The sequence below is a fragment of the Oncorhynchus masou genome, chromosome 15 (assembly GCF_036934945.1).
Source record: "Oncorhynchus masou masou isolate Uvic2021 chromosome 15, UVic_Omas_1.1, whole genome shotgun sequence".
In the NCBI taxonomy this organism is placed as follows: domain Eukaryota; kingdom Metazoa; phylum Chordata; class Actinopteri; order Salmoniformes; family Salmonidae; genus Oncorhynchus; species Oncorhynchus masou.
The window spans coordinates 45,708,777-45,724,901 of NC_088226.1; the positions used below are offsets into that span (position 1 = coordinate 45,708,777).

A 16,125-nucleotide genomic window follows, 5' to 3' on the forward strand; every position below is an offset into this window, starting at 1 on the left:
TCACTATTAGCGGAGTGTGGTTCTGGTAAATTGCACTCTGTTGGCTGGCTTTGACCCTGTCCATTGCGGTTAATTGTAGTTAATTGTGGTGTGTCTGTGTTCGACTGGGCGCTGCTCGGCTGCTTGGCTGCTTGGCTGAGGCACTGCTTCCTGGTGGATGCTGGGTAATTGCGGTGGTGTGTTTCTTGTTGACTGTGGGATGTAGTTGTGCTCTCTGGGTTCTTATCTGAGGAGACTGGCTGGCTCTTGAGGGTCTCTGAGGACTCAACATGGCTGCTCACATCAGGCTGTTTCTGTCAGATATTAAGAACTGGCGGGAAACCAATTAAATGAGTCCAATTAAGGCAATTACAAGCTGGACTGGGTAATTTAGGAGTCAGCTCTGCTCCACAGAGAACACAGGCACTCTCAAAAGAGCAACTCTGAAGGCTGAGCTGCTGCGTGTGTGTGCGCTTGAATGTGTAATATGCGCACGTGTGTGTGTGCAAGTTCATACGAGTGAATGAGGGAGTGAATGAGGGAGTGAGTGAGTCATTGTGTGAGTGGGTGGACAACTCAGAGTAATAAAGAGACTGAGTGAAAGAAGCTGGAGGAAAAGGCTGTAGAGAGGGGAGACAACACAGACGAGTAAGAAAAATGAGGAGTTTAAAGTTGGAAAAGGGGTAGTGAGAGAAGGAGGGCTGCAGAAAGACTGCAGTGTTCTTAGAGACCGAAGAGAAAATGACCTGACTACTAATCTATGATCTATGGAGCAGCTCTGTCTCAGCAGGATGGGGTTCTAATGGGAGGATAAGAGTGTCACACACATACCAACCTGAACAAATGTACTCACATATACTGTAGACTACCCACTCCTGGGAGGTGTTAGAGTCATAGCCAGGCTGCTTCCTGAACAAAGTAAAGGGTGAAGTGTGTGTGTGTGTGTGTGTGTGTGTGTGTGAGTGAGTGAGTGAGTGAGAGTGATTTGTAACAGAGCATCTGTTTATTATGTGGATGAACCTACGGGGGTAATAAAGTGTTTGATATATTTTACTGCCTGGCCAAGCTCTCTGTGGGGGATTCTTTCCCTAGAGCTCTCTTCAGGGGGTGGTAGGAGAGGGTAGAGAATGTCAACAGGAAATAGCTCATACTCTACCCCCAACACAGCATCTGGGAAGAGCAAGATGGGCCTGTTTGAACAGCTATGCACTCTTAGAGAAAGGGTTCTTTGCTGTCACCATAGGAGCACCATTTTTGTTTCAGGTAAAAACATTTTTGGTTCCAGGTAGAACCAATTTGGGTTCCATGTAGAACCCTCTGTGGAAAGGGTTGTACATGGAACCCCAAAAAGGGTTCTTCAAATGGATCTCCTATGGGGACAGCCAAAGAACCCTTTTAGGTTCTAGACACAGTAGCAGTGTGTTTTCTGTGTCTGGGTCTAGTTACGTGGCAGTGAAAGTTGTTTTTAAGGACTTGTCTGGATCAACTGGAAGCTGTGTTCAGTGAGTATTTATGAGAGCTTAACCATGACATTCTTCTTGAGTTTGCATTGCTCTGTGTGTCTGTCTGGGTCTGAGCTTGGTTGTCCATCTGGTTGTCTCCTGTAGGCAAGTGAGGAGCGGGTCCACTTCATTGTATCTCGTCAGATCTGTCTGCCTAACCCTGACATCCTGCAGGAGGCTCCATGGGGCATGGAAGGCCCCCCACCATACTCTCCAGTGGACATGGAACACACGCTACTGGTGAGCAATGCATGACGTATGTACGAGCAAACACACACACAAACACAGATACGTCAGACACTGCTTTGATTGAGGAGCTTTTCTTCAGGTTGGACACACACGTTTACATACCGGGGCGGCAGGGTAGCCTAGTGGTTAGAGCGTTGGACTAATAACCGGAAGGTTGCATGTTCAAACCCCCGAGCTGACAAGGTACAAATCTGTCATTCTGCCCCTGAACAGGCAGTTAACCCACTGTTCCTAGGCCATCATTGAAAATAAGAATCTGTTCTTAACTGACTTGCCTGGTTAAATAAAGATAAAATAAAATAAATAAATAAACATAGATCATCTATTCATACACCGCAATTTCAATTTAAAGGCAATGTCCCCGTTTTAGCAGAGACTGCCGTTCACTGTAAACGCTGCAGATGTCGGCTCAATCAGAAATGACCTTTACATCTCTATTACGCAATCTGTAACGCTTCAGCAACACAGATTGCATAGAGCCCTTATACACACACACATGCACATTCCGCTACACTCGCATTAACATCTGCTAACCATGTGTGTGACAAATAACATTTGATTTGATTTGACACACACACACAACAAAAATACTTTGTTTTCCTGCCTCTTCTTCTCATGCTAAATATTTAATTTTATGTGAAAATGATCCTGAGCCTTATTATTCTTCCATTAAAGAGGAGTGTGTCATCCTGAGTTGTGTCAGAGTGTTCCGCACCTCTCAGAGAGCCATTACGCACGTCCGGAGCAGCCACCTCTCTCTCTCTCTCTCTCTCTCTCTCTCTCTCTCTCTCTCTCTCTCTCTCTCTCTCTCTCTCTCTCTCTCTCTCTCTCTCTCTCTCTCTCTACACACAGTCTCTCTGGCTTTCTCGATTCCTTCTCTTGTTTGCTTCCTCTCTCTCCCTCTCTCTCTCTCAGCGTATTATCCCTGAAGAAAGCATCACCACCAACCTACAGGATTCACACCCCCTCCACTGACACGCTAAAACAGGATTTTCTCCAGCTCCGTTATTGGAGCTGACAACTTCCCTTATTCTAATAATGATTAACTTCACAGCTCTCACACCTCACTTTCTAAGGTTTGAAGTTGTAATTCTCACAGACACACTGTTAAAAGTGGAGAATGTGTGACGGCGGAATCTTACTGTGTTCCTCAGATAAAGACCGTGGCATCAAAACCTAGTAGAGAGAGAATGAGGCTGTAATAAAAAGAACCCTGCAGCGATAGCAGGTAGCAACAATAACAATGTATTATTGTTCTGAGATAAGCCAAGTCACCTCCAGCAGGACTATAGATCATATTTAGACCAAATCTCACCAGGCCTTTATATTGTGTTTTAATATTGAAACACAGTAATGAAGTTGGCTCCTACTGGATGTGTGTGTGTGTCTGTTGTAGGCGCTCTAGGACCGTCAGCAATCCTAGTTTTACTGGAAGAAAAACAGGGCCGTACACCCCTTTAATTTGAACACAGGCGCATTCACAGAGATATACAATTACAGCTACAGAAACACGCACACACTCGCCCGCGCTCACACACACTCTTACATCATGCATGCCTTGCACACGCATACACCACCGTGTGCAGTACTGGTTAGTGCTTGTGACAGCTGTGGTTAGAGTAGTGTCCTGGGGTAGTCATGGCATGTGACTTGAGGGTCAGAAATGTGTGCGTGCAGCACATTAGAGAAGCAGCACAGGCCACATCACATCAACCCCAATGTGTCCATGTTTTACTTGCACTCCTCTACTCTCCCTGATTCACACACATACACTCACATACACACTTTGTACAGTACAGATGTCGGATCTTCATTTTTTTCCACTGTTTTGTCGCGGAAAAAATGTCCTGCGAATCGGGAAATTCTAATGAGCCTCGTGATTGACACCTTCGCTGAAAACCTCTCTTTCTTTCTATGCCGGAACAGTCAAGTCATTTGGACCAGTGCCAGCTATCAAAATCATCCAATCACACTCGCGTACACAAAACGCTAAAAGCACCAGACAGAATATTAATAAAATGTCCTACTGCTACAGTAGGCCTATATGTCCTGTTTATGCAACATTCAAATGTACAAAAATGTACCTAAAATGCAACCATACAGATCAACAACCCTCATTTTATGTATCTTAATAACACAAGATAGACAAGTGTCAAGTGGATCCAAAATGCAGCCATACAGTAGGCTGCTATACCTAAACTATATTCTACTGTAGCCTATCAAAACACCAGTTTACATTCATACAAAGTGTTAGGTAAATTGCCACAGTAGATTTTGTCAGGACCCGGTTACAAACTCAGGTCTCTGGTGTGAGAAATAGTCACTTAGTAAACTGAGCCACTAATAGTCAGCAGAACCCAGAAGATGAGGCAGACACAGCAGTACTAGAGACAGTGATTTAATAAAGAAAAAATCTTCAGGCAAAAATATAAATCCACAACGTCAAAAGTAATTCCAAGAGAAAAAATGTATATCCTCCCAAGACACAAGGAAAATCCACAAAGTGGTAAAAACAGCAGGGGAAAAACAAACCTCAAAAGAATAATCAAAAATAAACAAGAACAAAACCAGAGTACCTCAAGTTCACAGCATGGCTGGGGCTGGGTGCTAGCATACAAACACAGAGCAAAGAACTGAGGAAAACTAAGGGTTTAAATACAATCAAGGGAAACGAGGCACAGGTGCAAATAATATCTGGGAACAAGGGAAAACAAAAGGGTCAAAAAGCACAATGGGGGCATCTAGTGACCAAAACCGGAACAACCCTGGCCAAATCCTGACAGAATCCCCCCTAGGAACCCGTAGCCTTCCCCAGTCCACCAGATACTGCCAGGACCGCTGCACCCGGCGGGAATCCAGTATCCGATGGACGGTATAAGCCGGCTGGCCTTCGATGACACGGGGCGGAGGGGGAGGTCTGCCTGCCGGGACAACTGGAGAAAAAACAACAGATTTTAATAAGGAAATGTGAAACGTGGGATTAATCGTAAGGGATCTGGGTAAGTGTTGGCGATATGAAACGGGATTCACTCTCCTGGCAACCTTAAAGGGACCGATGTATTTCTGGGACAGCTTGCGAGACTCCACCCGTAGCGGTAAGTTTTTTGTGGAGAGCCAGACTCTCTGGCCGGGGCGCAGGGTAGGCCTGGGACGGCGACGTCTGTTGGCTTGTTGTTGGTACCGCTGTGAGGAACGCAGAAGATTAAGACGGGTCTTCCTCCACATAAGCCGACAGCGTCTGACGAACTTCAAGGCTGAAGGCACTCTGAATTCTGCCTCCTGGTCCGGGAACAATGGAGGGGCATAGCCAAACTGACATGCTTTGTGTGTTCTTGAAGGGAGCTCGAAAAGATGAGGATGTCATCCAAGTAAACAAACACGACTATGTTAAGCATATCCCTAAGCACATCGTTTATGAGCACTTGGAACACAGCCGGGGCGTTGGTCAGGCCGAAGGGCATCACCAAGTATTCGTAGTGACCAGTAGGCGTGTTGAAAGCGGTCTTCCACTCGTCACCGGGTCTGATCCGCACAAGATGGTATGCATTCCGCAGGTCAAGCTTAGTGAAGACAACTGCTCCCTGGAGCAGCTCAAAGGCTCTGGTCATAAGGGGTAGCGGGTAGCGGTTACGGACGGTTATGGCATTGAGTCCCGGGTAGTCGATGCAAGGACATAATCCACAGTCTTCTTTGGCCACAAAGAAAAACCTTGCTCCCGCCGGAGAGGTGGATGGACGCATGAAGCCTGCTGCCAGAGCGTCCTTGATGTAGGTATCCATAGCAGCTCGTTCGGGAGGAGATAGGGAAAAGATCCGAACCCTGGGGGGGCAGGTGCCCGGAAACAGGTCGATGGGGCAATCGTACGGTCTATGGGGTGGTAGCATGGTGGCCCTCTGTTTGCTAAATACCGGTTTGAGGTCATGGTAACACTCGGGAACTCGGGACAGGTTGATGGATTCTAGAGACTCGGGCGGAGGACTCGGGGAACTCGGGAAGATATACAAGTGGCTTGGCACGTAGGACCCCACTGCTTGATAGTGCCCACAGACCAGTCGATGTGAGGGTTATGGCTGTGAAGCCAGGGGTATCCAATGACGAGAGGGAACTCGGAACAGGAGATCAGATGAAAGTTCATCACTTCCTGGTGTTGGGAAACTGAAAGTCGCAAGGGGGTAGTGACACGAGTGACAAGTCCAGATCCCAAAGGGCTTCCATCCAATGTAGTAACCCTCATGGGGTCACTTAGAGGTTCAGAGGGAACGCCATTCTCCTTCGCCCAGACACCATCCATGAAGTTACCTGCGGCTCCAGAGTCTACCAAGGCTTGAAGGGGAAGCTCGTGGTTGTCCCAGGAATACAATACAATCAAGGGAAACGAGGCACAGGTGCAAATAATAACTGGGAACAAGGGAAAACAAAAGGGTCAAAAAGCACAATGGGGGCATCTAGTGACCAAAACCGGAACAACCCTGGCCAAATCCTGACAGATTTGCCGTGGTAAATGAGGAAATACTTGATTTCTATTGTATAGAATGCTTGTCAAATAGATAAATCGCTCTTAATTGGTTCAAAAAGTTGTTCCGATGATAAGACGACCCAGAGGCCGAACATATCTTGAAAGACTTTGGTTGCAAGCAGGACTAAGGAGGTAACACCAACGTCATCTTTTAGTGAGCGGTAATGAGGTGAGCAATAATGGTTACAATTGAGTTCAGCTGTGCAGGTGAATTTAGCACGATTGATGGTATAACTTCTTGCGTCGAGCAATCCCGTATCCGGGAGCGTAATCATAGCCTCAAGCTCATTAGCATAACGCAACGTTAACTATTCATGAAAATGGCAAATGAAATGAAAGAAATATATTCACTCACAAGCTTAGCCTTTTGTTAACAACACTGTCATCTCAGATTTTCAAAATATGCTTTTCAACCATAGCTACACAAGCATTTGTGTAAGAGTATTGATAGATAGCATAACATTAAGCCTAGCATTCAGCAGGCAACATTTTCACAAAAACAAGAAAAGCATTCAAATAAAATCATTTACCTTTGAAGAACTTCGGATGTTTTCAATGAGGAGACTCTCAGTTAGATAGCAAATGTTCAGTTTTTCCAAAAAGATTATTTGTGTAGGAGAAAATGCTCTGTTTTGTACATCACGTTTGGCTAAGAAAAAAAAATGAAAATTCAGTCATTACATAATAATACTCCATAATATCGACAGAAACATGGCAAACGTTGTCTAGAATCAATCCTCAAGGTGTTTTTCACATATCTATTCGATGATAAATCATTCGTGGCAGTTGACTTTCTCCTCTGAAGCAAATGGCAAAATGCACGCAGCTGGAGATTACACAATAATTTCGGCGGAGGACACCAAGCGGGCACCTGGTAAATGTAGTCTCTTATGGTCAATCTTCCAATGATATGCGTACAAATACGTCACAATGCTGCAGACACCTTGGGGAAACGACAGAAAGTGTAGGCTCATTCCTGGCGCATTCACAGCCATATAAGGAGACATTGGAACACAGCGCCCTCAAAATCTGGGCCATTTCCTGTTTGAAATTTCATCTTGGTTTCGCCTGTAGCATCAGTTCTGTGGCACTCACAGATAATGTCTTTGCAGTTTTGGAAACATCAGAGTGTTTTCTTTCCAAAGCTGTCAATTATATGCATAGTCAAGCATCTTTTCGTGACAAAATATTTTGTTTAAAACGGGAACGTTTTTTTATCCAAAAATTAAAAGAGCGCCCCCTATATCAAAGAAGTTAATGAGACATCAGCTGGCGATAATCTAGTGCCATCGATGGTTGCAATAGGCCCCTTGTTATTTGATTAATGCTGCTTTCACGTGCTATTCGGAACTAGGAACGTGGCATATATTCCAATACATTCTGTTGGCTAACCTGTGGACCATCAGCTGATTTACAGGCCTACTGTAAAACAATAGATGTTCCTCCAGTGTGGATGCCCGCCCACATTGTATAGTTAGGCTATGTATACTGATCAAACATATAAACACAACAAAAAGTAAAGTGTAAAGTGTTGGTCCCATGTTTCATTCGCTAAACTAAAAGATCCCTGTAATTTTCCATACATCCGAAAAGCTTATTTCTCTCCAAATAATTTCACAAAATGATTTGTTTACAGTCCTGTTAGTGAGCTTTTAGACGCCGGATTCAAAACTTCAAGTTTCTCAATTTAAATTATGATACAACATTTTTGCAAACAATATAATGTTATATATATAGGGGATACACTCATCCTAGCTCTGCAGATGTCACTGCGAAGAGACAGAGTCATTAGATCACTCGTTTTGGTGCTGCGTATATACGCTGTAGCTTGTTCTTGGTTGCAGATTCAGGAATGGCTGAAAAATTGCAACATTTACTTAGAGCTAACTCCGCAAATAGCACTGCTGGCTGATTAGAAAAGTCATAGTCAAACGATCAATGATATAATACTCTTAGGAAAAAATTGTATCTTTAATTTACAATATGAATTAACTATGAGAATAGAAAGGTTCGGAACTTTTGTGAAACAGCAGAGTGGAAAATATATGGCAGCTAGAAATCAAAACTGGATGGTCCTCAAAGATAGATGAGAGGGGAGTAAAAACAAACAAAAGATAACTAATGTATAATATACTGTGTCTGTAAAATGTATATAGTATGTATAAGCTGGAAGTAGAAGCCTAAGTATTGCTGTCCTTTAGTTTACTCCAATTAGGGGAGGGGTGGTCGGGTTAGGGGAAAATATATATTTAAAATAATATATATATATTTACCAAAACAGATATATGGCATTTGGAAATGAGGCAGATAATTACATTGATAGAAGCCACAATCTATGCTGAACAAAAAATATAAACGCAACATGTAAAGTATTGGTCCCATGTTCATGAGTTGAAATACAAAATCCCAGAAATGTTCCATATGCACAAAAAGCTTATTTCTCTCAAATGTTGTGCACAAATGTGTTTACCTTCCTGTTAGTGAGCATTTCTCCTTTGACAAGATAATCCATCCCCCTGACAGGTGTGACATATCAAAGAAGCTGATTAAATGGCATGATAATTACACAGGTGCACCTTGCGCTGGGGACAATAAAAGGCCACTTTAAAATCTGCAATATTAAAGCTGATCTATACCCTTAAAACATTATTATAATAATACAATAAAAGAACAGCGCTTTCAACTGCCCCTGGTTGTGTTTTTTAAATCTGTATTATTTTCCTTCTTCATGTGTCAAATTAAGATCCGACATCTGTACATACACTCTCTCACTTCCACAAACCACAACTATTCTAAATAATCCTGAACATCACACACTGTACTTAGTCTTACACACTAAACTTCAACGCTTAGAACACAAGAAAACCCAATCGGCAGAAACAAACGACAAAATAAACACTATATAGTGAATTAACATCTATTACAGTGTAACCATTCAACACATTTCTCACGTTGCACCACTCCCCTCTACAGGACTCATGTGAGAAGCCGGCGTGTTATGAGAAGACGGTGACGCTGTCCAAGGAGCCCCATCACTCCCTGGGGATGACGGTGGCAGGGGGAATGTCCTCCCGTGGCTGGGATCTCCCGGTCTACGTCACTAATGTGGACTCCAACGGAGTAGTGGGACAGGAGGGAACCATCCGCAAAGGTACAGCCTGGTGACAAACCTTCTACTGTACAACGCACACAGTCTCACACTCAAAACAGTCCCACACACACCCACAGAGTCCCCCACACACTCGCACAATACACACTCATACACTCTCACTCAGTCATACGGTAGATTAAAATACAATATTCCGGAAAGGGAGGTTTTTTTTCTCCATTTTTCCTTGAATTGCTCCAATATTGGCATGATAGTTTAGTTTCTCTGTTCCATGCAGTCCCTGCTGGTCATCACGATTTCAGTGTTGGTTCTGCAGACGGGCTTCATCTGTCATGAGTTGTGTGTGAGTGACTTGTCCCTTATGTAGAACAGACTGATTGAGATAAACAGTCAGACTTGTGCTTAATTACCAAGGTTATTTATCCAACAGGAAACACAGGGGTAGTGCTGCGGATCAGGGCTCACCAAATTGAGTCTAACACACATACACACACCTCAAATTTGATTAAGTAAGTTCCAGAGGAAATGACAGGTTGCACTTTATCAGCTCATTATACAAAATTAGTCAGCTCTGAAATAGACAAACAGACGCACTCCCAAAATGATTGGATACACTTGTGGCAGGCCTGTTATGGCTATGTACTGCAGTGTTTGAAAGTATAGTTGTGTTTCCGGGTGTGTGGGGTGTCAGAACATCTGAGGGAGCTCTCTGTGCCGGGCCAGACATCAAAGGGCAGTGGAGACATTTAAACCCAGAACCTCCTGCTGATCCTAGGGATCCGCCTCAGAAAACCACAGTACAGAGAGACCAGACCCCGCACTGCCTGCCTGCCTGCGACTAGCTAGGTTTCCATCCAATTGTGGACAGATTTTCATGCAAATATTCTAAAATCTGCATAAAGAAAACATCTGCATTTTCCTTGTTGCCGTTAGAAAGTGCGTGATGACGTTGCGCACACAAAATGTACTTTTTCCACTTAAGTGTTCATGTACCAAATAAAAATCGATGTGTTTCCATCGCATTTTAAACTCTACAAAAACTGTTGCGTTAAATAGCAACTGTGCCAACTCCGGTCTTGGCACGTGTGCTCTAGCAGATACAGTGTGGGTAAGCTAGTCTACAGGAGGACATTGTTATTGATAAGAGCCAGAGTATTTTTACTTGTCAAGCGGCGGTCAAGCATTGAACATCATGACACCAGAATAAGACCAAAGGTATTTCTTGAAAAGCAGCATCAAAAATCATCACACAGTGCACTTTCACCATCATGTTTTTATTTAGCCAGGCTAGTCAATTTAGAACACATTCTTATTTACAACGATGGACTGGCATGATGAATAAGGCCTCCTGTTGGGACGGGGGCTTATAAAAACAAACCAAAAAACCCCGATGTAAGACAAAACAGAGAACACAGACAGAAAACACTGGCAACAGCACAAATACAACAGCAAACAGACAATGGATGAGTGTGTGTGAGCGCAGGCAAACTGAAGTCAAACTGCTGCCACTTGAATAGGGCACAGTGTCATCCGCATAAAAATGTATATCAGCTGTCTCAGTATGTCTCCCAATGTTGGTGATATAGTTAATAAACAACAGGGGATCTCAAATGTATCCTTGCAGCACACCCGAGCACAACTCTACTGTGTCCGACTTATATCTGACTTAACACGCTGGGTTCGATTTGACAGGTAGTTCACAAACCACTCCAGAGCATGACCAGTAAACCCAGCACACTTCTATCTCTGCACCAAGACGGTATGGTTCACAGTGTCAAACGCCTTTGACAAGTCTATGAATACAGATACACAATGCAGCTTCCTATCCAGGGTACATTGAACATCATTCAAAACCTTCTAAGTTGTGAAGTTCATCATAACTTGTTTCATCTGTAGCCTGATAAACTGCATGGTTTCCCCTAGTCGCAGTGGGTGGAGCACACACTTGGTGACATGGCCATACTCATATTCGTAATTGTATACATAAATTGACAGTTGATAGTTGGATCGGGTGATACTTGTGATTGGAAAAAACGTAACTGTTTTAATATGCCTAAGTAGATGTTGGAAAAATACCTTCATGCACCTTTATAGACCAAACAAGCTGCATATTAGGAGCAGCAGAGTGGCTGTGTGTCCTCAATTTGCACCACTCGGTACACCTCTACCACACACCATATCATCGTGTGACTCCCGAGTTCACTTCGATATGATGGTTATGATATAATTATTTGCGATTCCACCACCATTCACAGATAATTCATTTTACAGACACCAAAAGATCACACCATGTCGAACGAACAAATGATCTGTCGCCATCCATCAAATTGTACTGAAACGGCCTGTTTCCATCTCAGCTGTCGTGATTTTTCTTTTACAGTATGACTTTACTCGCATAAAAACTGTGGATGGAAAGGTGGTTTATGTGTGAGGAGAGTGAGGAAGTGTGCATGACATTCAGTGTGGTTATTACATGACCTTTATCAAAGGCCTGATTTTGAGAGTGTATTGCCATGCATATCAGTTATGTGAATATGCTTGTGTATACAGCCGTCGACACAAGAATTATCCCAATTTCAACTGAGTGTATCTGCATAGTGCATCCTAATCAAAGGAGTGGATGTTGTCCTCTCCAGATGGCAGCTGTCTGTGCAGTGCTGTACTGACCAAGCCCACCTTGATCATCAGGGAGGTATTTCATGTGCAGGTGGCTCTTTGTTCCCACTGCTTTGTGTTCCTGCGGGAGGTGATGGAATATTCAAGTAGGCAGTCGAGACAAGTCCTTGTCGCTGGGAATTTTTGATTTTGAAAGATGTCAGAATGGACAGTAGTCAGGGCAACACTGTGCTGAGTGGCTGTTCTGAGTGGTACTGTGTTCTGTCCTCCCATCTCTATGCAGGTGACATCCTGCTGAATGTGAACGGGCTGGACCTGACGGGTGTGACGCGGGGCGAGGCTGTGGCCAACCTAAAGAACACCACCTCCCCTGTGGTGCTCAAGGTCCTGGAGATGAGGCCTCCAGAGGAAATCCAGCCAGAGTGCCCCTCGCCCCCCTGCCTCTCACCCTCGCCCACTGACAGCACCAAGCAGAGCCTCGCCACGCTGCCCCACACCGATGACTACTCCCCATTGTGGGTGTCATGGCTGCAGTTGCCCAGGTGAGTGGCAGTACCCCACCAGGTAGCCTTCTCTTATCTCATTCTCTCCCTCCTCCCTTCTCTGAAGAATGCTAATTATACACATTACACTCCAAGGTTTAGAACTCAGTCTGAACACGGTGGTTGCCCAGACACCAATAGCCACTTGTTTGGCATTTTTTGTAGCCTTGTTTGACAGACCAATATACAGTGCCTTCAGAAAGTTGTCGTACCCCTTGACTTATTCCAGTGTGTTGTGTTACAACCTGAATAAAACATTTATTCAATTTTTCTCACCCATCTACACACAAGACCCCATGATGAAAAAAAGAAAATGTTTTTTTGAAATGTTAGCAAATGTATTGAAAATTAAATAAAGAAATGTGTTCACTCCCCTTTGCTATGACACTCTAAATTGAGCTGAGGTGCATCCAATTACAACATGATTGGAGCCACCTGTGGCCGATTCAATAGTTTGGACATAATTTAGAAAGAAACACACCGGTCTATATAAGGTCCCACAGTTGACAGTGCATGTCAGGATGCCCTGCTGACAGTTAGTATCAAGGCACAAGGCGAGACCCAGATGCAGACACAGGAGGCAGATGGTTGGAGTCTTACAGTGTTTATTAATCCAAAGGGTAAGAGAATGGTCGTGGACAGGCAAAAAGGTCCAAACCAGATCAGAGTCCAGGAGGTACAGAGTGGCAGACAGGCTCGTGGTCAAGGCAGGCAGACTGGTCAGGCAGGCGGGTACAAAGTCCAGAAACAGGCAAGGGTCAAAACCCGGAGGACTAGAAAAAGGAGAATGCAAAAAGCAGGACAACGGGAAAAATGCTGGTTGACTTGGAAACATACAAGACGAACTGGCACAGAGAGAAAGGAAACACAGGGATAAATACACTGGGGAAAATAAGTGACACCTGGAGGGGGTGGAGACAATAATGAGGACTGGTGAAACAGATCGGGGTGTGACATATAGCCAAGGCCCTGACAATAAAATAGGTGATGAGTGTTGTGTATTTTGACATTGAGAAAGCTTACGATACCATGTGGAGGGTAGGGTTTTTCATCAAGTTGAGTGCGTTGAGGGATGTCTGTTCGATCGAGTCATACAGGTGAGGGTGGGGGTCTGAATTGTCAATGGGGCTGTGGACAATGGTACTCCTCAGGGAAGTGTGGTTAGTCCGGTGTTGTTCACCCTGATGATATGGCATATTTAAGGAGGTGGGACAGGGAGTGGCCTTGTGTACCGATGATGGGGCTATATGGAAGAGAGTTGGGAATGTGAAATATTTGATGAGGAAGATGCAATAAGCTATGGGAGTTGTGGAAGATTGGTCTCTAACATGGGGGTTTAGGATGTCTGTGTCCAAGTTGTGCTTTATGGTGTATTCTAAGAGGAAGGATAAAGATGTTAGGCTGCAAACATACAGTGCCTTGCGAAAGTATTCGGCCCCCTTGAACTTTGCGACCTTTTGCCACATTTCAGGCTTCAAACAAAGATATAAAACTGTATTTTTTTGTGAAGAATCAACAACAAGTGGGACACAATCATGAAGTGGAACGACATTTATTGGATATTTCAAACTTTTTTAACAAATCAAAAACTGAAAAATTGGGCGTGCAAAATTATTCAGCCCCTTTACTTTCAGTGCAGCAAACTCTCTCCAGAAGTTCAGTGAGGATCTCTGAATGATCCAATGTTGACCTAAATGACTAATGATGATAAATACAATCCACCTGTGTGTAATCAAGTCTCCGTATAAATGCACCTACACTGTGATAGTCTCAGAGGTCCGTTAAAAGCGCAGAGAGCATCATGAAGAACAAGGAACACACCAGGCAGGTCCGAGATACTGTTGTGAAGAAGTTTAAAGCCGGATTTGGATACAAACAGATTTCCCAAGCTTTAAACATCCCAAGGAGCACTGTGCAAGCGATAATATTGAAATGGAAGGAGTATCAGACCACTGCAAATCTACCAAGACCTGGCCGTCCCTCTAAACTTTCAGCTCATACAAGGAGAAGACTGATCAGAGATGCAGCCAAGAGGCCCATGATCACTCTGGATGAACTGCAGAGATCTACAGCTGAGGTGGGAGACTCTGTCCATAGGACAACAATCAGTCGTATATTGCACAAATCTGGCCTTTATGGAAGTGGCAAGAAGAAAGCCATTTCTTAAAGATATCCATAAAAAGTGTTGTTTAAAGTTTGCCACAAGCCACCTGGGAGACACACCAAACATGTGGAAGAAGGTGCTCTGGTCAGATGAAACCAAAATTAAACTTTTTGGCAACAATGCAAAACGTTATGTTTGGCGTAAAAGCAACACAGCTCATCGCCCTGAACACACCATACCCACTGTCAAACATGGTGGTGGCAGCATCATGGTTTGGGCCTGCTTTTCTTCAGCAGGGACAGGGAAGATGGTTAAAATTGATGGGAAGATGGATGGAGCCAAATACAGGACCATTCTGGAAGAAAACCTGATGGAGTCTGCAAAAGACCTGAGACTGGGACGGAGATTTGTCTTCCAACAAGACAATGATCCAAAACATAAAGCAAAACCTACAATGGAATGGTTCAAAAATTAACATATCCAGGTGTTAGAATGGCCAAGTCAGAGTCCAGACCTGAATCCAATTGAGAATCTGTGGAAAGAACTGAAAACTGCTGTTCACAAATGCTCTCCATCCAACCGCACTGAGCTTGAGCTGTTTTGCAAGGAGGAATGGGAAAATATTTCAGTCTCTCGATGTGCAAAACTGATAGAGACATACCCCAAGCGACTTACAGCTGTAATCGCAGCAAAAGGTGGCGCCACAAAGTATTAACTTAAGGGGGCTGAATAATTTTGCACGCCCAATTTTTCAGTTTTTGATTTGTTAAAAAAGTTTGAAATATCCAATAAATGTTGTTCCACTTCATGATTGTGTCCCACTTGTTGTTGATTCTTCACAACAAAATACAGTTTTATATCTTTATGTTTGAAGCCTGAAATGTGGCAAAAGGTCACAAAGTTCAAGGGGGCCGAATACTTTCGCAAGGCACTGTATGTAGGTAGGGTGTCTGCGTTTAAGTACTTAGGTATGTGGTTTGATGAGGCTTACGTAGAAGAGACGTGTTGAGCATAATGAAATGAAGTGTAGAATGGTGCTGAACCTCATGAGGGCAGTGGCAGGATATGATTGGGGGTCGGATAGACAAACACTGTTGCATGTACTGTATGTACCACGCATTGATCAGGTCATTTTTGGATTATGGGTTCTTTGTATATAGATCGGCAGCCAAAACGGTACTACGGCTCCTGGAAAGGATAGAGTCAAGGGCCCTGAGTTTGTGTGTGGGTGCTTTCAGGATGACACCTGTTGAGGCATTGCAGGTGGATAGTGGGGAACTGCCACTGAGGATAAGGCGGGACAAACTTGATTTAGCATACTGGGAGAGGTTGAAAGGGAGTTCAGAAGGATATTCTGCGGTGTGGGTAAGCAGATGATGTACGGGTTGACAAATCGGGAAGAAGGTGGTAGAATATGGACAGGGGGAGAGCGAGATAGGGCTGACAACTGTGTTGGGGAACGTTCCACCGTGGCGGTTTCCGAAACCAAGCGTAGATGTGGACATGAT

The 16,125-nt window shown here is 44.0% G+C and overlaps 1 protein-coding gene across 2 annotated transcripts in view; it reads left to right on the plus strand.

Annotated features, from left to right (window-relative positions):
- Positions 1-16,125, plus strand: part of lnx1 (ligand of numb-protein X 1) — an 86,271-nt gene that overhangs the window by 60,930 nt on the left and 9,216 nt on the right. For both annotated transcript variants that reach the window (XM_064989404.1, XM_064989405.1), the window contains 3 exons: positions 1,587-1,721; positions 9,220-9,397; positions 12,255-12,513. In XM_064989404.1, coding sequence (XP_064845476.1) covers positions 1,587-1,721; positions 9,220-9,397; positions 12,255-12,513 — 572 coding nt within the window. The remainder of the gene's footprint in view (positions 1-1,586; positions 1,722-9,219; positions 9,398-12,254; positions 12,514-16,125) is intronic.